This window comes from Fundulus heteroclitus, chromosome 24 (genome assembly GCF_011125445.2).
Source record: "Fundulus heteroclitus isolate FHET01 chromosome 24, MU-UCD_Fhet_4.1, whole genome shotgun sequence".
In the NCBI taxonomy this organism is placed as follows: domain Eukaryota; kingdom Metazoa; phylum Chordata; class Actinopteri; order Cyprinodontiformes; family Fundulidae; genus Fundulus; species Fundulus heteroclitus.
In genome coordinates, this window is record NC_046384.1 from 22,870,385 (window position 1) to 22,894,928 (window position 24,544).

Sequence of the window (24,544 nt, forward strand, 5' to 3'; positions counted from 1 at the left end):
GATTTTAGCTGATGAACCAACATAAAGTCAAACACATCCTCCGCCTGCTGTAGACCCGTAGACACCAACCTGTTTCCCCGCTTAGACCTTCGTAAATATCAAATGTTCAGCTGGGCTGTTGAAGGCCAGTGGTCCAGTCTCACCACAGATTCACCATAAGGGTCACACTGGGCTTCTGTTGGGCCGTTCTAGCTCTAAATGGGCCTCGATGAAGCCTCACCTCTCCTCTTTGTCCTTGCGTTCCCACAGCACCATGCTGCCACCCCTGGGTTTCACCTTGTGTCCAGGAGGCCTGCTAGTTCTCCACCACAGAAAGCGTTTTGCTTGTAGACCAAACAGTTTGATTTCTGTCTCGTCTGAGCAGAGCACCGTCTTCCACATGCTTGCTGTGCCCCCCACATGGTTTGGGGCAAACGTGGCTCTCCTTAACAAAACCTTTCTCTAGTGGCACGCGTTTTATTGACAGTGAGCTGACAGGAAGAGAGGGGAAGACAGGCGGCAAAGCGCCGCAGGTTGGAGTTGATCCCGGGCCGACCGAGTTGAGGACTAAAGGCCTCCTAATATGGTTCACGCTAACCGCTAACCACTCCGCCACGGACGCGCCCCGGAAAACAAAACTTGCCATATCCGGTCGGCAGAAGGGTGAAAACATGGTTTCCACCAACAGAAGCCTTCAGAGGCGTTCTCTGATGTTCTTTTAATGAAACAATATTAGGTAGATTGGACAACACGGAAGAAATAGCAGCATCAATGTTAATGCTTGCTTCCTCAACGAGCCGCCATTGCTATCAAAACAGTCTCACGTCATGGTCACTTTACCACTACGTCACATCTATGAAACTCCAGCCCTGCGTCCTGATTGGCCAGACCATAAAATTGGTTGGAGAAATCACTTTCAATGGGCGATGTCCCAGATGTATGTGAGTGAAGCTAGGCAGAATGAAATACATTTGGCGGAGTCAGGTTAGCGGGCATTTGCAGCTCCTCCAGAGTTGCTGCGGGCCTCTTGGCTGCTTCCCTCATTAACGCGCTCCTTGCCTGACCTGTGATTTTAGGCGGGGGGGGTGCGTCGTGGTAGGCTTGGTGTCGCCACATGTTGTTCAGCGTGATCAGCTGACCAGCGCTCAGTGAAAGGTTTAAAGCTGTTGTTTTATTACTTATCCTGCTCTCGATGTCTTCTCAACGTTCTCCAGATGAAGGGCCGACAAGAAGTTCCCAGCCTGAATCGGACGCACTCCAGCAGTTTAACAAGTCCTGGGCTGAGCTGACGGATTGGCTGAAGATGCTGGACAACATGGTGCAAAACAAGCAAGTGGTGGTCGCTGACCTGGACGACATCAACGAAAACATCAGCCAGCTGAAGGTGAGGATGTGGGAGGAGCTTATCCATACCTGTGCTCAGCTCAGGGGGCTGAGCAACAATTGTTTCGCTTGCTTAATGAGAAACAATGCTCGTTTCCAGGTATCTCTGCAGGAGCTGGACAAGCGTCGCCCCCTCCTGGAGAAACAAGTAACAGCAGCACAAAATCTGAAGAACAAGACCAGCAACCAGGACACGCGTAATGCCATCACAGAGCGAAGTAAGGCATGCACACCCTCACACCGGCTCAGAGGATCCTAGCTTAAAAAGCCTCGTTCTGCTAGCGTTTTGTCTTTCTGCTCCCCCAGTTGACAAGCTCCAGACCCACTGGGAGGACTCCCAGACCAAACTCTCCGACAGGCTTAAACAAATCCTCAACATGCTGCAGGACTCCACCAACTGGCTGGATGCAAAGAGGGAGGTGGACTATCTTCTCAAACAGGCCAATGGGCGGCTGGAGTCGTGGCAGGAGATCACGTACACAGCGGACGCGCTGAAGAAGCAGCACACCGACCTGAGGGTGGGGCCTGCAGATTAACTTCCTGACTGTTGGACGATTAGCCTTCTGCTGGACTCAAAAACCAGACGAACCCCTCTCGTTGCTTTCCTCCGCAGCTCTTCATGAAGGAGCTGAAGCAGTGGCAGGGCCATGTGGCTGAAACTAACGCGCTGGCCAGCAAGCTGCTGACGCTGTACGCCAACGACGACACTCACAAAGTCAGCCGGGTCAACGATGACATGCTGGCCACGTGGGCGCACATCAACAAACGGTAACCGCACAGTCAGCGTTACCCGCAGGCTATCTGAAGCTCTCTGCAGGTCTAGTTACATGTTCATTTGGGCCACTGATGTTCCACCTTAAAGAGGGGCTAGCTGGCAGGCAGGATCCTAATTAAAAGACAACTATTAGCACAAAGTCACCATGAGGATGACTGCCAAACATTCAGAAAATCTCCCCGTCTGATGCTTAGCTGGGTTAGAGCTGCCAGGAGAAAGAGACAACCTTCTATGAAGGGACTCTGTTAGTCTCTGTTAACCTCCAGGTTAATCCTCCTCTCTTTATCTGTCAAAGTCATCCGGATTTGTTCTGCTTCCCAGGGAATGTGGTCCAAACTGGTGTCAGGGCTGCATTCTGCAGGCAAACCTTGGTTATAGGGAGCTTTTTAAAAAACGGAGGGCTTACTGGATCTATGGCTGCAGCCTCAGTTACACTGCTGCCCGCTTTATTCTTAAACAAAGTGGCTAACCAAAGTGCAAGGCAAATTTATTTCTATAGCACATTTACTGTTTTATAGGAAAATAAAAACAGAATAAAAGCAGTTGGAATAAATGTAGAAAAAATAAAACATGGGAAAATGGAAACTAACAGCAAGCATTAAAAACAGTTGGACGACACTCTTGAACTAAAATGATGTTTCAGTAAAACAGTTTAACTGGAACAGTCAGAGTGGAATGCCACATGTCAACAGAAAGCATAGCAATGGCACCATGCATCAGAGTAAACTAATTAATCAACTTTATAAAACAACGGGACCACTGTGGCGCAGGAGTTAGGGAGTTCATCCTGTAATCGACAGGTTGCTGGTTCCATCCCTGCTCCGACCATTTCAGTCATTGTGTCCTTAAACAAGACGCTTCACCTGCATTGCCCTGGGGAGCTGATTTATGGCAGCTTCACTTCTGGCTGTGGCCACAAACGTAGCTCACAGCTGTGAACAGGAGGAAATGGGCGAATGTTTGAACGTTGTCTGAATAAAAAAGTAGACGTCATTTCAAATTCAATTCAAATATACTTTATTGATCCAAAAAGGAAATTCAATTAACAGTCGTCTGCATTGTTGATGGCTTTGCAGCAATCCCTCATACTGAGCATGCATGAAGCGACAGTGGAGAGGAAAACTCCCCTTTCACAAGGAGGAGAACCTCCAGCAAAACCAGAACCAGGCTCAGTGTGAACGCTCATCTGCCTCCACCCACTGGGGCTTAGAGAAGACAGAGCAGAGACACAGAAAGCTCAGAAGCTCACATTGACCCAGGAGTACTTTCTATGTTAGAGAAGACAGAGCAGAGACACAGAAAGCACAGAAGCTCACATTGACCCAGGAGTACTTTCTATGTTAGAGAAGACAGAGCAGAGACACAGAAAGCTCAGAAGCTCACATTGACCCAGGAGTACTTTCTATGTTAGATAGTAATAGCGGGTGATCTGTCTTCTCTGGATGATGTCACAGCTAACAGAATGTCAGACCAGGTGTACCTTGTATGAAGATAAAAGAGAGAGAACAGAAAGTTAAAGCAGAAATAACAACATGTAATGCATAATTGAAGAACAGTAGAACTCTATAGAGTGAGAAAATTAGATCCTGATGTCCTCCAGTAGCCTAAGCCTATAGTAGTAAAACTATAAAGGTAGCTCAGGGTAAGATAAGATAAGATAAGATAAGATAGGCTTTATTGATCTCACAATGGAGAAATACATATATATATATATATATATATATATATATATATATATATATATATATATATATATATATATATATATATATATATACTCTACCTATACATACGTACCTACACGTATATATGTGCATATACATTCGTGTATATATTTGTACATACATACATACATGTGTACTGACATTTGTTCAGGTGGTGATAGCAGCAGAAGTCACTACTTCAGGATTATTGCACAGGTGTTGGCCCAGTGTATTAATTTGATTATTGCACATTAGTTATTACTATTGTGGTTACAGTTATAGTGCAGCATTGTATAGTCTGGTAGTGGCTCATAACATGAGGCACTCTAACTATTTGTCAAAAAGGAAAGTTTTAAGATTAGTCTTAAAAGTAGACGGGGTGTCTGCCTCACAGACCAAAACTGGGAGTTGGTTCCACAGGAGAGGAGCCTGATAGCTAAAGGATCTGCCTCCCATTCTACTTTTAGAGACTCTAGGAACCACCAGCAGACCTGCAGTCTGAGAGCGAAGTGCTCTGTTAGGAACATACGGGGTAATCAGAGCTCTGATAAATGATGGAGCTTGATTATTAAGGGCTTTATACGTTAGAAGGAGAATTTTAAATTCTATTCTTGATTTAACAGGAAGCCAATGAAGGGAAGCTAAAATTGGAGAAATATGATCCCTCTTGTTGATTTTCATCAGAACTCTTGCTGCAGCATTTTGGATCAGCTGAAGACTTTGAACTGCATTTTGTGGACTTCCTGATAGTAAAGAATTACAATAGTCCAGCCTTGAAGTAACAAATGCATGGACTAGTTTTTCAGCATCACTCCTGGACAGAATGTTTCTAATCTAACTACCTTTAGAAAACCAAACTCAGTAATTTCTCATCTTTTCTAAGATCTTACTGACCCAAAGTTGGATCAGAACTAAAACAATTGGGAAATGTCAAACTTTGATTTAATATGCAATTGTATTAAAACAATATTTCAACATTTCTCAAAATAGTGTATTTAACAAATGACAATATTCTAAAGTAATTGGTGGAGGGGCAGGTTGACCTGCAGAGTTTTCCATCCAAGCATAAGGCAACAGGCTGGCTAAAACAGCGGCGCTACATGTCCGTGGTACATTTAGGTCAAGCTTCATAACAAAGTTGGTTTTAATGCATCGGTTGGATTAAATCTTCGCTCCCTCTTCTCTCCCTCGCCATGTGGCGGCATATCCAGAGTTTCAGACAGAGAGGCAGCTGTGGAAGCTGGTCTGAAGCTGCTGCAGCAGTTCTACCTGGATCTGGAGAAGTTCCTCGGCTGGCTGACGGAGGCGGAGACCACCTGCAACGTTTTAATAGACGCCACTAACAAGGAGAGGCTGCAGGAGCAGCCTGAGGCGGCCAAGAGACTGCTGGCTCAGTGGATGGTAGGACACCGTTCAGCACACACATCCTCTTCATTAGGTCAGATCTTCCTGCTCCACAGACCGCTGATCTCAACTCAGTAACCTGATTTATTAAAGCAATGCTTTTCACTACAGTGCACCATGTTTGTCCCACTCTTCTGATTGGACAGGAAGCATGGGACACGCTGATGCTACGGTGTTTTTCCTTTTTTATAACGTTATAACTGTTAACCAAGAACTAAGTGAATTAGTCTCAGCTCTGCGGCCATGGCAGTGCAGCTCTTGTCTGATTCATTCCCTCTTACCGGCAGGTGATGACTGATTCCCTTATGTTCCTTCCCTCGCTGAGTCAGGATATTAGTGCAACATATTTGCTGTGTTTATATATAAAATCTGCCCCTGCATGAACACTGTAGAAGCACTCTGCTTTAAATCTGCGTGGGCCGAGAGCAAATTGTTTTCACAAGGACAGCATGGTGCAGAGCAGACTTTCTCACTCGTCCTTCCTCTTTGCATTCGTTCTTGTTTTTCCGGTCTTCAGAGCAGCATTGCATGCATGTTAATTCAAAGGGAACATTTTTACTATTTATTTCTGCTCATTTTGACAATGATGGCTCATCGCCGATTAAATAAAACACTAATTGTAGAGTAAGGAGTGAGGGAGGCGATCAGGCGGGGGCCATGCTGTGGCACCACTGACGGCAGGTTGCTTTGATGGCGGACTTCAGCTCATCTTCGTTGTCCGTCTCTTCTCTTCTTCTTTACCTCAGCACACAGATTCTCTCTGGGTTTTAGCCTGGGACTTTTGCTGGCCTAAAAAATAAAAAACATTCGGGAACATTCAGCTTTAGTATCTTCACTGGCATGACATTTTCCCAGCAGCCCTTTCACCTTTTAAAGACATGTACCATCATATTTATCTGTTTCATAACCTCCGCTGCTATGGACAATAGCGAATGTTAAAATACAATTTAATTTGGTTTTGGAGTGGCTGTTCTGTGATTGCCTGAGAGGTTTGTTAGAGAACATTAGACAGACGTAAGCTGTAGCTTAATGAAGCTGACAGCCCACAGGTCAGGATGAAAGCTGTGGAGAAGTTTAAAGCAGAGGTAGTTTTTATAAAAGCATCACAGCTTTAGAACATCTCCCAACGTGCTGTTCAGTCCATCATCTGAAAATACCAGGTTAGCATACTACCTGACTGTCCATCTAATAGGACAGGCAGAGAGAGCGTTGCTCAGAGAAGCAGCCAAAAGACCTCAAACGTCTTTACAGGAGCAGCAGGGATCCAAAGCTCTGCTGGGAAATCTATTGACAGGACAACTATTTGCTGTTTTCATTTCAAGTCGGGCCTTTTTTGGGGAAATGACAAGAGGAAAGCAGTTGAAAGAAAGACATGAAAGGTCCTGTTCATAGTTTGCTACAAGCCAGCAAAACATATGAAAGACGGAGTTCTGGTCAGACAAGACCAAAATCCTGTGACCCACCTTCCAGCAAGGCATAGATCAGAGCATAGTTCTGTAAAGGTTGTTTTATTTCTTTTCCTGCAGGACCTCAGAACTATTTTATTTTTATTTGAGTGGCCCAGTCAAAGCCCAGACCTTAATCAATGGAGGTTCTGTGGCAAAAATTTAAATAAGTGCATTTTCCCTTGATTTGAACAGCTAAATAAGGCTATTTGCCAATGGAATAAGATTTTTGCACTTAAAATAATAAAAATTAATCTCCATAATCTTATTTCAAGTGCAGGATAGCTAATAATCTTATTTTAGGGGTAAAAAATACTCATTCCACTGGCAAATAGTCTTATTTAGCTGCTTAAATCAAGGAAAAATACACTAATTTCAAGAAAGTTTAGTTCCCTTTCTGCAGTGCTGATCCAAACTTTGCTTCACAGAGTTACAATTTAGAGCTTTATGAGTAGGGTTTTGCCTCAATCATGGCAACAATAACCAGGAGGATTTTTCTGGACAATACTGTGGACTTTTGATGGGAGCTAAATCATTTTTATAGGTTATAGGATATAACCACTGCACAGATTTACTCCTCCTGCCGTGGAAGAAAAGCAGAGCCTGCTTGTTCCGATCTGGTTTAGGTTATTAAATACAGGCCGGCCGTCTGTGGTTTGTAAAGAGTAAAAAGTTCACAGTCCACTAATTTAGGTTTAGATGAAGAGTCAGTTTTAGGGGAATGAGTGTTTTCTGTGGACAAGGAAAACGAAAGGGCCTTCAGTCGTGCTAAAATATCAGACTAATTACAGAACTGTGGTGAAATAGTTTATAATTAACTTAAAATGCTGAAAACATCCAGGCAAAATTTTCACATTTGATATCTGGTATATGCAGCTTTTTCCCACAAACTTAGTAAACGCTTTATATTGACTTTTCAGCTGCGATGAACAGATCCAGTCTGCGGGAAATCACAGGCGGTCAATTATTATTAATTATTATTATTATCTCCCTGCAGAGACCAGCCTGTCAGCGGGTCTCTGCCGTCCCGACAAGTCCAGGCAGAATTAAAAGTGGCTCATAATCCAGATGAACTGACTACACAGATGAAGTTTCTCACCTAAAAACATTTTAAAAGTACTTTTTGTGATAAATTAAGGTTCTAAAATTGATAGCTTTGTAAGCTCATCTCCTTACTCCCCCTTGTGGCACACTGTTGCCTTGCAGCACACAATGCAGGGACTTTTTCCAGTGAAAGTAAAGCTGGGGGAAAGTGAAATTTCTCAAGTGTAGACGATAGGTGGGCTTTGGAAAAGCCTGGGACTTTAGGGGTCTAATGGAGAAGGTCCTAATGTCTTCATAGCTCAGCCCAGTGTTCGATTAACCAGTCCAAAACCATGAAAAAACAAAAAACGAGTAAAACAGCTGCACAATTCTCTGCCCCCCTTGGTATGACAGCAATGCTGATATGGCAGGAAGATTTCATTGGTCGCTCACGGCTTGGCAGACATATGGAAATATTTCCCCCACTGCATTGTGGGTGTTGAATAGTGGCCTCTGTCTGTGGAGCGGACACGCTGTGACCCTCACCCCTCATCCTGCTCCCACACACTCCCTTTGGTGGCACGGTTGAAGCTTGGACACACTCACATGTAGCGTGTTGGAAATGAAATTGGAAACACAAATTTGTGCTTTTATTCCCCGTTCGCACACACACATTAAGGCTTCTATCAGTCCAAGCGGCAGTGCTGTGTGCAGCACTGAGATAGTCTTCTGTGTCCAATTATTATGGCAGCTGTAGCATCCAGAGAGTGCGCACACTCTCTCCGGGGCTACAACGCCACACGCAGATAAGGTTTAATTGGAAAACGAGCTCACTCATCGTTTTCTTCTTGCTTTCATGTCCTCTTTGCCTCTTTCCTCCTCCTATCTGGTCCTCACCCCCTCAGTGTTTCCACTAACTTACCCTGCCCAACTTTGTCTCTTCGTACTGCTCAGCCAACTCGCCCTCCCTTCCCCTCGTCTCCAGTATCTCTAGCAGTCTGCCTCACGTTTAAACACAGGCCATTCTTATACAGCCACACAGAGAGCTTGCTTCACAAGAAAAGAGAGGGGAAATGACAATCTCTCTGCGTCTCAACGTCTAGTTTCTTCTTCCTGGTGCAAGTTTGCGGGATGCTGCGTAGAAGAGTCTACCAAGTTCAGGTTGGAACATAAATTCAAGCTCCATTTGTTTTTTATTTGGTAAACATTACAGTTATGAGATCTGAAATACACAGACTATTGGTCATGTACGTCGCATGTGTTAAACATGGTAACTGTTAGAGTTAAGGCTCAGCTGGATAGTTAGCTTGTGTTTCACTGAAGGTCGTGGAGCCCATTGGATTCAGGAGAAGCCCTCCTCTTGTCTATATTCATGACTTACTCTTTGGTTAAAAGATATTTTATCCCTTAAAGTCCCTGCCCCCCTACAGATTTGTTCAGTTTAAAGTTTCTTTTGTCAATCTTAAATGTTTCCGATCAGAAGACAAATTTTAATAGCAGAAAAAAGCAGTTTGAAAGTATGATTCTATTTATTGAAGGAAAAATACGCTGTCCTGACCTAATAACTTGCACCCTTTGTCAGCAACAACTTTTAACACCACTGAGCAGGAGTTCTTGCTCCCTTAACTTTGACAAATTGTTCTGAGTCATCCATACTGGAGGGATAACCGGCCTGTTTAAGGTCATGGCACAGTATTTCTCTTGGATTTAGGTCCAGATTTGGATAAGACTACTGATAAAAAAAACTCTTTTTTGTTGTTTTATTTATGAGGCATTCAGAGATGAGCTTGTTCAAGGTGAATTTATTTGTACCCTAATAATCAAGATAAATATGCAGTCCATTGCGAGCGGCAGTCTCCTTTCAGCATGTGCATTTCAATAACAGCAGCGGCAGCAAAGCCGTTTTTAAATGGTCCTGCCCCACATTTGGGAACCAAGAATCTCCATCCAGAGGGAAGAGGGCTGAAGTTCTCTGTGAAGGGATGGAAGTTGTCACTAAAAATGGAGGAGGCAATTGGCTGTACCTGCTTGCTCTACAGGGATGAGACTGATTGTTGGACCTGTCCAATCAGTCTGGGTGACAGTTTAACTATCTGCTGGAGGGAATTTAATTCTTTCAAGAGAAGGTGGAAATTCTTTCTCTTTGGGGGGGTAAAAATAAACAGAGATTTCTCAAGTGCAGTTTTTTGGAGAAACAACAAAGGTCCAGTTAAATGTTACGGTTTAAAATGTACAGACAGACTCTTATCAGTACTATGCACAATGTGCAAAGCAATTGGTGGTCAAGCTGATTGAAATGGCATGGCCAAATGTGTTTAATAACCATATTAATAGTAATAATTATTACAGCCAAGCAAAGCTGAGGTCTGAGACCTGCTCGTCTTTCTTGCTTTTTATCCTCTCTTACGTGGTTTGTTCCCTTTGTTCTGGTGTCTGTCAAGACCATTGGGTACTTGAGCTAAAGTGGCAAAGTTTAGCTGTAGACGAGTGTTTTCCTGAATTCTGGCCTCAAAAGCAACACCGGCAATGTCACTGGCTCACAGCTGGTTGAGCAGGAAAAAGCCTGATGACAAAAAGAAAGAAAGCCCATCTTGTTGGACAGACTGGAGCATTTCATGTACAGTTTACTAAAGTGTCTTAAAAATGTTTTAAACAAAATAAAATGGAATTAAAATGAGGTTAAAACATATCAAAGTTGTTAAAACAAACATGAGACACTGCACAATGATGCTGGAATTGAAGGTTAAGAACTGATGGACCCACATACTGCTTCAGAACTTTTAACTAGAGCTAAGATTTCATTGTTCCTTCAATAAGAGCAAGTCGTTCTGGTCCTGAGGCAGCAAAGCAGGTCCACACCATCACACTACCATGTTTGACTGTAGGTATACTCCTTTTCTGAAATACTTTTTCTTTTCACACCTAATTTAAGTAGAGGCAAACCAGAAAACTTGATCTGTAAGATTTATTTGTGACAGAAAAGCAAAAAACAAGAAGACTGTCCATGCTTTTTCATAGCACTTCATATATTGTAGCTCCAGCTCACCTGATGAAAAAATCATCTTAGGATGCTACACGATGGATTTGAACAAGTTCAGTTAAATAAAAACCAAATAAATAAATAACAATTTACTACAGTACATTTTATGCTATTGGTTGACGGACGGACAGACGGACGGATCTGAACACTTGGAACTATTCCAAGTGTTCATCATGCCAAGCCTCTTCGTCATCGTCGACAGAGTGTCTGCATAGTATAGACTGACATTATTTAAGGCTATATTTGGGTAATTGTGCAAATGCAACATTCAAGTTGCATTTGTGGCAGTTTTATGGCACTAGCGCATATGTTGCAGCCTTGGAGAGATGGTGATCATATTGTGAATGCAATTGTGTGAAATGCATTGGAAAACAATACGGGCGTGTTATTCGCTTAAAGGACATATAATTCAATCCAATTCAGTTTCTTTATAAAGCTCCAATGCAAAACTGATGGTAATGAATTATAAAATGCACGGATTAGTTTTTAATGTCTCTCCTGGGTAAAATATTTATAATTTTGGCAATATTCCAGAGGTTAAAAAAGGAAACCTTTGAAACATGTTTAATACGGGACTAAAATGACTTGCCTTGTTTAAAAATGACACCAAGGTTTTTTACTTTATTACCAGAGGATAATAAATATAGCTGAGTATCATCAGCATAACAGTGAAAACTTATTCCATACTGTACCAATTTGAAGCATATATATATATATATATATATATATATATATATATATATATATATATATATATAAAGAGAGAGAGAGAGAGAGAGAGAGAGAGAGATACATAGATAGCAAATGGTCATGTTAAAAACTATAATTGTTTAGTGTTTTAGTACACTATTTAAATACCTAATTTCAAAGTTTGTTACATTAAAAGGATCCGAAAAGTGTCAGAATAGTTAATCATGGTCTCCTCTTTTAGCATCACAAAACCATCACTACTTTAGGGGTGCGCATGCTTTCTATCAATTTCTTTTTACAAGATAGTTTGTAAAAAAAATTGTATAATCATTCCAGCCCTAGGGGTTCTGTTACTGGTGCAGTAATTTAATATAAGGTAAAAAAGATGGACTATGGGAGTATTTTATAATAAAAATGTTGATAAAGCATGCTAACGTTGCGTCAAAATGAATATATTTCTCTTTTTGTTAAAACAGGACCTCCAGGCAGAGGTCGACGGTCATAAGGAGCTGTATCACTCCCTGGATGAGAACGGCCAGAGGATTCTGACCTCCCTGAGGGACTCTGACGACAGGGTTCTGCTCAACAGACGTCTGGACAACATGAGGACGCGCTGGAACGACCTGGTCAGCAAGACTCTCAGCATGAGGTGAGCAGCACCTGGAGCACTGAAAGTCTAAAGCTGTGGAAATGTTAGAGCTTTGCTCCGGATGACCAGAAATGTGGGGTGGGGAAAACTGCTTGTGCTTGTGTGGCAGGTCACAGCTAGACTCCGAGATGGCTCCTTGGAAGAGGCTCCACATGTCACTGCAAGAGCTGCTCAACTGGCTGAGGATCAAAAGTCAACAGCTGGAGCAGGAGAAGCCTGTAGGGGGCGACGTCCCCACCGTGCAGACCCAGCTGGATACCCACAGAGTAAGGGCAAACGTGACACAAGCTTATGTCTGAGATCAAAAAGAAAATATACCATGTTTTTTTCTCTCACAAGTTTTCAGTACTGGATTTAAAAAAGAAAAGTTGTTTTAGGCATAAAAGCCTAAAATCAGTAGGCTGGATAGAATCTAAAGCATTAATCAGACAGGGTGAAAGGTATGTCTCCAAGACCTTTTTAAACCCCCACCAGGGTCTGAGAACATCATAACTTACAATCTTGCTGGGTGTGACTCATAAAAAGTCAAAAGTTGGAACTAAATGCACCTGGTGAAGAAAACCAAAAGCAGAGAAAATATGTTTTTAACTACAGGTGCCCTTTTCCCATTTCACACCTTTTGTAGTTTTGGACATTAAAAAAAAAGAAACAGGGCCTCCCATAGAACATTTTACTTGAGGACGCTTCGTTCCCCTTTGACAACTGACAGTAAGAAGTCATTTCCATAACTCTACCATTAGGAAGAAGGTTTAGCTTCCACTACATATTTACCCACTGGGGAACAATTAGTAATTTTGGTCTGACCAGAGGTTCTGATCAGAGTCAACCAGCAAAAATGGGAATTAGACCCAAAGTAAAACAGTGTAAAATATACCACTAGAATGGATGAGCAGGTGGGTGAGGGTTTCTTTGATGCATAGTAATATAAAGCGAAGGGAACAAAACCTTGATAAAGGAGTGAATACAAGTAATTCCCTAACATTATTAAAATGATTAAGAAGTGTACAACTGTCTAATCCCACCACCTTCTATATAAAATATTCATTTGTTTAAAGGTTTTTTACACATTAACTGAGGATGCCAACAAATTCATCCTCATCTGTATTCATTAAACCTGACGAACCTGGTGAGCAACGTTAATACCTCTGTACCAAATGGTTTACCAACAGGTGTAGAACTAGTTGGACAGAACAAAATGGCAACACAGTGGCAAATTTATGCAGTTAGAGAATTTACCCTACAGGAGCCAGATGGCAGAAAAAAACAAGTGCTCCTTCTTTTTTACCCCTAATAAACCCCTAATAAAGATGCTGACACCCTCACTACTCTGCAAATCCGTTTTTGTTTTCATTTTCTTGCTGTTTCTTTTCTATGTCTTCCATCTGCTGTTTTCATCCAGTATGATTGGAGTATAAGCAACAAAACAAACAGAACTGGACCAGAATATATAGGTAGAGCATAATAAACAGAAAGCAAAGGTACCAAAGTAGCACAAATAAGAACTGTGTCCATAATAAACCTGGCGAGTGAATTTAACAACAGCCAATTATAAAGAAGAGAAAGTTTAGCTGATTCTGACGTGAATCAGTTCTGAGCATCATTTGTTCCAAGATCAGAGATATGTGGACTGGAAGCCAGCTGTGCTTTAAGCAGAGGAGGGGAAATGAACACGTGTCCCCCCCCCCCCCCCTCCTAGGGGTTCAAAATGGAGCTCCGAGCCAAGGATCCAGTGGTGACCAAGGCTGTAGATGATGTGGGCCTGTTTCTTTCTGAACTGCCCAGAGAGACGCCCTCACCTGAACAGAGAGGTAACACACAACACTTAGGTTCATTTAGGATTAAAACAGACCGGCTGACGCAAATAGCTCAGTCAAGATTGTCCAACTTCAGCTTTTCTCAGTTGATTTGATGTCTTTTGTTGGGGCTAGGTTCTCACTGCAGGCGCTGGAAGCTACAACAGCTCCTTTGTAGTTTTTTGTTTTAAGATCGTTGCAGCAAAGAACCATCTGTCATTTATAGCACCTTACAAAGGGATTCTTAGCCCTTTATTTTCCACATTTTGTCATGTTGCAACCTCAAACTTGAATGTTATTTATTGGGATTTTATGAGACACCAACAAAAATAGTGTATTGTGAATGGAAGGAAAATAGTTCATGGTTTTTAACATTTACATTACAAATAAAAGTCTGAAAATCTGGAGAGAGTCAGTGACAAAAAAGCATTTCCATTCATTTTCTATTCAAGTTAGGTCTGGACTTTGATTAGGCCGTTGCAACACATCAGTTTGCTTTGAACCATTCCTTTGTAGCTCTGACCATATCTTTAGGGTGGTTGTCTTGCTGGAAGATGAACCTCCACCTCAGTCTTACGTCTTATGCAACATCTAACAGGTTTTCTTCCAGGACTGTTAGTGCCATCCATCCTCTGCATCCACTCTGACCAGCCTTATTGTTCGTGCTGAGAAAAAGCCTCTCCCACAGCATGATGTTGTTCAGATGGTGTGTTCAGATTGATGTGCATTGTTAGTTTTCTGCCACACAGTTTTTTATGTGCACCAAAGAGTTTAATTAAGGACCTAATCACCCTACGTGGCCAACCACAACCCCACATGCAAACACGATATTTCAAAAAATCATATTCTGATAGAAGACATGGGAAGCTTTGTGGAAATATCTTTTCCTACCTTGTTTCATCATGAATTATCCACGTTTTTGGTTCAGTTTCACAAGCCACACCTTACCCCTCAGTAATACCCTACGTACAAACCTTTTTGAAAACATAAAGTTGGCTTAAAGGATCACAAAAAATAACATCATGAACCAATCTGAAGAAATTCAAGACCAGACGAGAAATCTTGAAAGGGTTACAAAGCTGTTTCTAAGACTTGTGGACTGCTGTGGACCACAGTGAGCAATGGAGAAATCATGGGACAGTGGTTCCTACCAAAACTACTCCACGACTTGCATCAACATCCAGGAAAACACAAATCAACAAGAAACAAAATCTGAAGCTCTGCAGGCTTCCCTTACCACAGATGAGTTCAGTTTTCGTGATTCAACAAGAAGAAAGACAGACTGGGCAAAAATGCATCATTGGGTGAGTTCAAAGGCCAAAAGAGCACAACAGATCTGTCTTACATTTGCCAGAAAACATCTTGGTGATTCCCAAGACTTGAGAAAATCTTGAGAGACAAAGTGGAACCTTTTTGGAAGGTGTGTGTCCTGCTGCGTCTTGACTAAAACTAACCCAACATTTAAGAAGCAGACTAAAACTGAAAGTGAAACATGGCGGTATTGTGATGATCTTGGGCTTCTTTGTCACTTTTGGACTCAGGACCTCCTGTAAATGAAGGAAACATGAATTCATCTTCTCTAGCAGTGAATTTGTTTGGGACCTTGGACTCTTGGTGAGCCATTCAGAGGTACACCAAGAGGTCCACCTCTGAATGGCTCAGGAAAGCAACACTAAGGTTTTGGAGCGGTTTAGTGAAAAAGTCTGGACCTAAACCCGACTGAAGGAGCTAAAACAGGCCATACACCCTCAGGAACCCTCCAGTGGAGTTTACCAAAATTTGTCACCAGCAAAAAAAAAAACAATTTTTAGTTTTCACAAACACCTGGCAGTCGTTGTCATCAAGGGTGAGGTGATTACTTTTTATTTAGTTCCAGATTGGCTTGTCTGACGTTAAAATCTGTTAGATGATTAGAAAAATGTATGAGTGACAAAAAAAGTTGTCCAACACAAAGCTCTCTCAGTGCTGAAATTTGACATGAGGGAAAGCAGGAAGTGTCTTTCTGCCTCTTTTGGCTCATACATAAAACATTTGGATCCTAGTAACAGCCTAGTAACAACTGCTCATGGAGGATGACGCAGACACGCAGACTCAGATGCTTTGCGTGTCGCGCTGTCTGCACCACGGCAGCAGCTTGTTACCAAACGAGCTAAGCTCAAAGCGTGCTCCATTAAATCTACCAGGCTGCCAACTCAAGCACTTTCACAAAGAGCTGGGGGGGGGGGGGGGATTCCTGAGCTGAGGGAAAACATTTCCCTTTCAGATGGTCACTAAATCGCCCCCGTGTGGTTCTCTGAGTGGGGCCAAGTTTAACGGGGCCAAAATTCAACAACTAACACACTGAAGGTTAAACAGGAGGTAGTAAATACCTTTGCAAGGCACTAACCTTCTCATAGACCTTCAGTCTATTTTATTAAAGTTTTATACAAGAGACCAGAACAAAATAGTTCATAACTATTAAAGGGAAACCAAATGTAGCTCTGAGAATATTTTACAGATAAAAACCTGAACTATGTGGCGTGCATTTGTATTTGGTGTAAATCCAGCTATTCAGTAAAGGCCTCAGAATTTTGTTGGAGAACATTGAGAACAGCCCCATGAATATCAATCCAGCTGATAGGTCAGGGAGAAAGTTGTGCAAAAGTTTAAAGCAGAACGTAACGTCTAGGTTCGAAAAGTATTATTGACTTTTTTGTCACAGAGCTGTGCTCAATCCATCATCTGAATATGCAGAGAGTAGGGAGAAGTGGGCAACCCTTAAAGGACCTGGCTGTCCTCCGAAACTGACAGGCTGGATGAGTACAGCAGAGATCCACAGCTCTGGTTGGAGTACATGTTCACAGGACAACTATTCCTCATGCACCTAATAAATCAGTGACAAGAAGACGGTCTGTTGTTCAAAATAAGCCATAAGAGGTCGGTTTGCAGTTTGCAGAGAACTAGCCAGTCCACTCTCTAAGAGCACAAAGGCAAAACATGGGGGTGGCAGAGTCGTGCTGTTGGGACACTTTTTTCCAGCAGGAGCAGGAAAGCTTGTTGGAATAAGGCAAGATGAATGAAGCTCAATACAGGCTAATCCTTCAGCAGGACAATAAACATGTCAAATCATGTTCTTGTGTCAGGACGGCTTAGTCAAAGTCTGGACCTAAATCCAATCGAGAATCTGTGGCAAGAGTTGAAAATTTCTGTTCAAAAGTATAGGCACAATGTCTCAAGATAGTAGAACCCCACTAAATAAAAACAAATCTGAAAATGTCCTTCTGATTCCTGATCATGTGAGGCTTTGAGTGGATCTTGACCATAAAATGCAAATGAATTAAATTGCAGATTGTGGTTATCTTATGACAAAATGTGGAAAAGTTCAAGGTATCATAAATTCTTTTGCAAGACAAATTAAAGAGGTAGTAAAGATTGTAATAGAGGCATGATTTAGGAAATCTAACACAATGAATTAGATGGTTCCTGTTAGTTATTCATTTTGCAGGACTTGGTTTGTCCCAAGCATCAGACATCAGCCCAGAGGAGCGTGCGCAGAACGTGGGCCAAGTGTTACGCAAAGAAGCAGACAGCGTGATAAGCAAGTGGGACCGGCTCAACGCCGACTCGGCCGACTGGCAGAGGAGGCTGCAGGTGGCCCTGGACAGACTGATGGAGCTCCAGGAAGCAGAAGATCTGGTGGACACACAGCTGAGGCAGGCAGAGATGGTGAAGGAGGCCTGGGAACCTGTAGGAGAACTGTTGACTGACTCCTTACCTGAGCACATCGACAGAGTCAAGGTGCAGTCTTGGTTTAACCATGTACCTCCTGACTAAACACGTGGAGTAGCAAGTAACATTTTCTGCATAACAGTAAATTGAACTGAAATCCTTATCTGAGCAGAGATGTATTTTTTTATGTGTGTGTGTATTGGTTCAGGAGTTCCAGGAAGAAATCACTCTGATTAAGGAGGATGTTACACACATGAACCAGTTGGCGTCCTCGTTCGATCCCGCCGACATCCAGCTGTCACCTAGCAACCTGGAACGCATCGAGGACCTCAACGCGCGCTGGAGGCTGCTCCAAGTACGCACTCTCTGACGCATTGTAGCACGCACACAGCAAGCTAACTCTGCTGGGAATCTGGTGCTGTCAGGCAGGACATTTCTTACACAACGGACATAAGAGCAATTAGTTTGGATTTACCGTGAAAAACCGGCCGCCAGAAATGTTTGCAAGCTAGTAGCTTATTAGCTTGGCTGGGACTTCATGCTAGCACCTAGGCAGGAACTGAGCTAGCTCCAACCGAAAACAGGCTACTGACCACGCCAATCCCGTTAGCTCCTTGTTATGTAGCCAATTATCTGTTGTTAAAATTAATTTCACAGGTTAAGAAGTTTTAGAACCAGTTCTCATTTAAAAACATGACCTGTTTCTTCCTAAGTGCTCTACTAAAACTAGCTGGACTGGAAACATTTTAGCTGTCATCATAAAGGTCTCTTGGGCTAAGCCTCATGTTCATACATTGGTATTTCCAGGCTTTTAGCATGTTAGGACAACAGCCTGAGTACTTTCCAACAAAATGTGAAGGAGGTTGAAAAGCTGACTCTTACACAACGTAGAAAAGTCATGTAGGTGAAGTTTTAGGGGTACAAAAGCAAAATCCGTACTCCATTAGATGCACTAACCAAGGCTGACTTTCCTTTGGCTCAATTTATGGTCATTAGGGTTCAGTGGATCTTTATTGATCCATTATTGTGGCCTACTTTTGAGCTGCCATATCCAATGTAAAATTATTAGGTGAGAGTTTTTTTTTTTTTCATGAATAAGGGTCAAGCCTCGTAAAGCAGCTCTGACTGCCCTGTGGTCAGTCTTAAAAAGGCAAGCACTAGCTTTTCTTGCACCGGCACCTGGCATATGTGCTGTCAGTGCATTCAACTATACAAACATTACGTCTGGTTTTGTGTCTGTGTGAATTCTGAGCTGATGTCTCACCAAGATTTCATTATGGTGACACAGTGACAGCAAAGTTTCTTGATATTCTCACTTTTGATTCGAAACCAGTTGACACACACAAAGAAAGTTGGGTGAAGCTGAGATGTGGAGAGAAAACAAACAAAACTCTTCTGGAACTTCTTGCAGCAACTAGATCAAGTAAACAAAGTGTTCAGTGCTAACAACAATGTACAGGTTTCCCTGAAAACCACAGTTAAAAACCACGCCTCTAAAAAAGCGTAAAGCCGGCCAAAGAGGGCGGTGCTAAGAGACCCTCAGGTCCCCGCGGTTCCAATGAACATGGATGCACCTTCTAGAATAAGTCAAAGCGGTTCCACCTGGTTCGCCGCAGTACATTTCTGAAGCGTCCTATATATTTCTCTAAAATATACCGCTGTTCTATTTTTGCCACTCGATGCACCGACTCCACATCAGTCTGGAGCAGAGCAGGTCGCTCTGACAGGAAGTCAGTTGATGAAAAGCCAAGTGAGACTAGATGTGCAGAATTTGGATGGCATTTTACTCTGAAACATCATTACGTCACTACCTGCAGCCCAGCAACAAGCCACCAGAGGATCTCTATTGATACGTGACGGTATGGACGACGAGACATTTATCTTGGAGGTGGAAAATCATACCATTTTATACAATACCCAGTATCCGTTCGCTCTTCTCCACCCCTTCTCTGCAGTCTTGCAAGTAGGAGAGGAAAAAATTTCTTCTTCAGTTTACAGGCACTAAAATGCAGATAACATATTTTTGTCCTTTTTTACTGCATTGCAGAACAATTACTGAGAGTCTTTACAATGTGGACTTTAAATGACAACAGATTCTGTCCATACAGAATAAACAGCCATAATAAAAATGACCATTGAATTAAAATAAATATCTGACAAACTAAATATTTGAACTCACTTACCCATGATAGACCCAAAGAAAACAAGATAAGGTGATTAGATACAGAGCAGGCACGCGAGATGCAGGTAGTACTGGCCAAATAATCACTTTAATGGTTTATTGTTATATTATTATAGTATATTGTTAATATTCTATTTAAAGGTATAGTGGATGGGTTTTCCAGAAATGTTGGTAGGAAACACCAAAGTCCCTTTTTGAGTAACTGCGCATGCACCAGACCATCCTATATGGTCTTCTGCTACTCAGGAGGATCGCATAAAATAATCTCCCAAATACACTTTGATCTTATTTCTTTCTTCTGAGGCCTTCCTCTTCTTCTCAGAAACTTGTAAGACAGTTTGCTTCTTGTGACCCTCAGCCATTTTCAATGTGTACGGTGAGAGCAGCGACGCTGCAATGACCGTCTGAAACCGAAGCTCATTGGATACACAAACACTAGCAGTGCACAGCCAGTCAGAGGAAACTACCAAGGAGCGTTCTCCCACATTGGTGTTACGAGAGCGTGTCACAATGATTGGTATGTGAGACATCCACTAGATAAGATGATCCCTCGCCACTAAAAGCCTAAAAAAGATAGTCCACTATATCTTTAAAGCCTACCATTACACTATTATCATGCAATGATGCAATCCTCACTTGATATGAGTCAAACCGTGCAGAGGCGCTCCACTCTGAAACACCCTGCTCCATTCTGTCCCAGTGGAATAGGGTGCCTGGTAGAAAACACGGCGCAGCCGCTCCACCCTCAGTGGAACCCCGGGGTAAGTGTGGGGATGAGGTCTAGGGATAAGCGGGATGTGGTCAGGACAAGGGAAAGGGACAAGCCACCAGAGCATCTCTATTGATACTTGACACCATGGACGACGAGACGTTTATCTTGGAGGTGGAAAATCACACCATTTTATACAATACCCAGTATCCATTCGTTAAATTTTAGCTAAATTATGAGCAATATTTCTTTTTATAGTGCAGATTATCACAGCATAAACTTAATCAGTGAAAATAAATAAATAAAAATGTACTATGGTTTCCTTTGTTAGCATAACTGATTTCTTATGAAAGTGAAATAAAATGTTCAAATGGTGAATATAATTACATGTATCTAGTTTGTGATAAAAACCTGTTAATAAGAATGTGATGGCGAGTTGTAGTAGCAGCAGCTGGCCAGCCTAGTGATAAAATGATGGAGACAGCACTCCTGATGCTGCTCTATAACAAGCTGATCTGAAGCCTAAAGTCCTTTATCACTTATAAAGAGATTTATCAGCGCAGATTCATCACAACAGGCTTTTGTGATCTGAGTGCCCTCCTAAATATTTTAGACATATTGTCAGATTTAGTATTGCTCTATGATGCCGCTGCTGCAGAGAACTGCCGTGTGTGCTCCTCTACCTGTGTTTGTGACAAACCTGGTAAACTACTATGATTAAAATGAGCTAATTCCACCTTATGTGTATGAATGCTTTATGGTAGAATAGTTTCACAAAGATGAGGTGCTGGTGATCAGAGGCAGCACAGCCTCTCCTCCTGTCAGCATCCTTGGTGTTCTGGAAGTCAAACAGGGAGCATAACAGGGGGTGACGGATGGAGCCAATCAGCTGTGGCATGGCTGGGTAAATGTACGCCTGCATGCACCAGCGCTGACAGCACCAGAAGGCTCTTCTTTCTGAAGTTAGGACCCTAGCAGATGCTTTGGCGCTCACACAAACATCTGCCTTACTTTCACAATCAACGGCAGAACAATATTACAGTTGTTGCCAACAGTAAACCAAGCTAAGCTGTAGCCCTAATACACATTTAGCTAACAGAAAACAGCACAGGGAAGTCCTGCGATATCAGCAGGGGCAAATTACCAAAAAATGTATTTGATTAAAAAAAAAGCTGTCAATTTGTTTGCTTAGATTTAATTTCTGTTCCATGTTTTAATGAAAAATAAGTTATGGTACAAGTAATTGAAGTGACCATGAACTCTGGTCTGACCTTGCACACGCATTTCATTTTTTGTCATACAGTACGTTAAAAATTTCCCTGACAAAATTGAATAAAAATAAATAATAAAACCTTTTATCCCAGACTGACAGCATGACAGCTTCCAGAGTCTCCCATGCATTGACGTCTTTATGACCTTAAAGTTAGTAAATGTCTGTAACTATCCCAGGAATCTGTTAAGTAAATGAGTTTAGCCCACTGATTGAGACATTCAGGCAAAAAACATTTTATACGATTCTCGACTTCTTAATTATAGATGACAATTAAGCTCTAAAATGAAAGCCAGTCTTTTTTTATTCAATAGGATGACTCCATGTTTGGAAATTGCTTCAAGAGTGGTTGGTTTAGGTGCCGTTATTCTCACTTTAGTATGAAGAATGTGGTAGAGGAGTAGTAGTTGTATTTTTCCTTTTGGCAGGATAGAACGATGAAGTAAGCTGGCATGTGATTGGCTGACTGAACTTGTGACGCCTCCTACCATGGATCCCACTTTGTAGCTCAGGGTTAGCTCTTATACAACCAAAAAAAGAAGAAAATGCAGAACCATAAAAAATCAGAACCAAGCCTGGTTAACCTGCACAGTTAGTTAGGATAAATGCTCTGCATTATTACTTTTCAATGGTTTGATGAGAAGTTCCTGCAAAGTTTTGTTTTTCCTCCACATCTTTGTATCAGATTTGGTCACATATGCTCCAATATGAGGAATCAAACTAGCTAACTGAATCAGAAAAAGAGCGCTCCATGTGGGCTTCCCAGCAGACAGACTGAACCACTTGGCAGACCGAGCTGTCTGGACCCCCGGTGATGGAGCTGAGACCGGTGATGGAACCCCGGAGCTGAAAGGCACGTTTCAGCCGCTCTGCTATGAGAAGTGGACACACCTCCTTTGGCTGACCCCGCCACCCCCAGTTATGATGTCACGATGATTTCTTTCTAATGTCATCACATTTTTCCACATCATTGTATAGCAATTAGCACATAGCTTTAAACAATATAGTTATTATATTATATTATTATGTTGACTTATACTGTATTCTCTGAATTATTTGCGGGGTTTTCAGTTCATTTCTGTAAAATACATATTTTTGCCAAATATGAAAAGAAAAGCTATACATTTATCATCCAGCTCATATTTCTACCAGTCCTCTACATATTCTTTGCTGATTTGGCCAACTCTAGTTAGCCAAGTGCATTGTGGTCTAAGACCAAAACGCCTTACTGGAACGTGGCTGGATCGGAGAAAAAATGGAAAAACATCAGTACGATGTGGGTCATGACGCTTCTATGACTAAGGTTCTTGTCAAACAGGTTTTCATTTTTACCTCTTCTTTATACTACACCTCCCCACAATACTCCTACCATGGTCTTCCTCCATCACCCCAAATTCTAGACACTGGCCTGCTGTGGCCTCTCTGGACTTGATCACAAAGTGACTGTGGGCAAGGACATTACGCCATGATACCACTAATGTCGGTGTAAATATCAAGCTTGGATTTTAAAAATGGTTACCTAGGGGCAGAGCTCTGCAAAAAAAAAAAATCCTGCACACAAAATACCAAATATGAGTGGTTCTCAATCACGTTGAGCCTCTGAAGCCTGAAATTTGTGAGTTTATAGTCTGAAATAAACACGGAAGTGGTTGTTATTGAGGTGCATCAGCTAAAAGACAACTCTGCCATAGTATAAATATATATGTGAACCATTTCTAAGCCACTTTGTGTGTTTCTACTTGTATTCTATCTTCATTGAGAGATGTACAGCCTGTAAATCTGAATTTCCTTTCCTCTTACATGATCCAGCAGTCCCAAATCTGGACACAGTGTGGAGGTGTGTGCCCTTACCTCCCACAAACCTTTACGGTGCTGCCAGGTCAGTTTGGGCACAAAGAGGTCCTAACAGAGATATATGGCCACACTGGCACATGAACACAGCACCCCAGCCTCCTCGGACCCAAAGCCACCACTAAAACAATTCAAAACTGATTTATGATAGAAAGTTTTTTTATTGCTCAAACCAGTTCTTAGTACCTACCTGACACCCTGCGAAGTACTTTTTCCAAGAACATGGACCAGAACTGAAGTGTGGAGCCTTCAGGAACTTTCTAAAATGCTTTGCTGAGGAGAAGCCCTGACCATCCTAAAAGCAACGTGTTGACCAGTGAAGAAGAGGTTTGTTCTGAAAGAGGTTCAGCCATCGTTGGCAACTGTGGAACCGTACATTTTGAAGAAACCACCCTGGTTCTGAAGAGGAGGGGGAGAACAGCCCTGATGAACAAAAGTAGAGCGTGCTTCACTGTTCGGCTACTAGACTACCACCAACAGCTGAAAGATTGTCCTAGCAGACCTGGAACGTTGGGCTTTCTTTGCCCTTTTCTTAATATTCTAACCTGCCTGCCTAAATATAAAACCGTTACTTCCTAACTTTGATGAAGTCACTCAGCTTTAATTCCTTGATAAAAGCGTCCTTTGTAGCTGAGAAGTAGATCTGTTTGTTTTGTAGACTAGTCGTTTTTCAGTATTTTCTGTAGCTCAATGATAGAGTTTGAGTCGTAAACACTGATATCTAGCATTAGCGTATATTAGCATCATTCCTAAGCCATTTGTTCTGTGGTGTAGCAAAACTTGCTTTAGAACATTTTAGGGCCCAACGGACACTATTTGAACTCATCACCACGGTGTGAGCACTGGTTCATCAACGCCGCCACTTTACGTGTTTTACGTCTACGATGTATTTGTGAGTCCTGAGAGATTCGGCTCAGTCAGGCGAGTTCTCTGTTCTTTA

The 24,544-nt window shown here is 42.2% G+C and overlaps 1 protein-coding gene across 16 annotated transcripts in view; it reads left to right on the top strand.

Annotated features, from left to right (window-relative positions):
- The window catches only part of dmd (dystrophin), a 311,598-nt gene that overhangs the window by 241,627 nt on the left and 45,427 nt on the right, over positions 1–24,544 (top strand). For 10 of the 16 annotated variants that reach the window (XM_036127849.1, XM_036127856.1, XM_036127844.1 and 7 more), the window contains 10 exons: positions 1,194–1,363; positions 1,463–1,580; positions 1,669–1,880; positions 1,976–2,130; positions 5,052–5,241; positions 11,919–12,091; positions 12,201–12,357; positions 13,788–13,899; positions 17,369–17,661; positions 17,801–17,947. In XM_036127849.1, coding sequence (XP_035983742.1) covers positions 1,194–1,363; positions 1,463–1,580; positions 1,669–1,880; positions 1,976–2,130; positions 5,052–5,241; positions 11,919–12,091; positions 12,201–12,357; positions 13,788–13,899; positions 17,369–17,661; positions 17,801–17,947 — 1,727 coding nt within the window. The remainder of the gene's footprint in view (positions 1–1,193; positions 1,364–1,462; positions 1,581–1,668; positions 1,881–1,975; positions 2,131–5,051; positions 5,242–11,918; positions 12,092–12,200; positions 12,358–13,787; positions 13,900–17,368; positions 17,662–17,800; positions 17,948–24,544) is intronic. The other 6 variants (XM_036127851.1, XM_036127861.1, XM_036127858.1 and 3 more) reach the window with 2 other exon arrangements.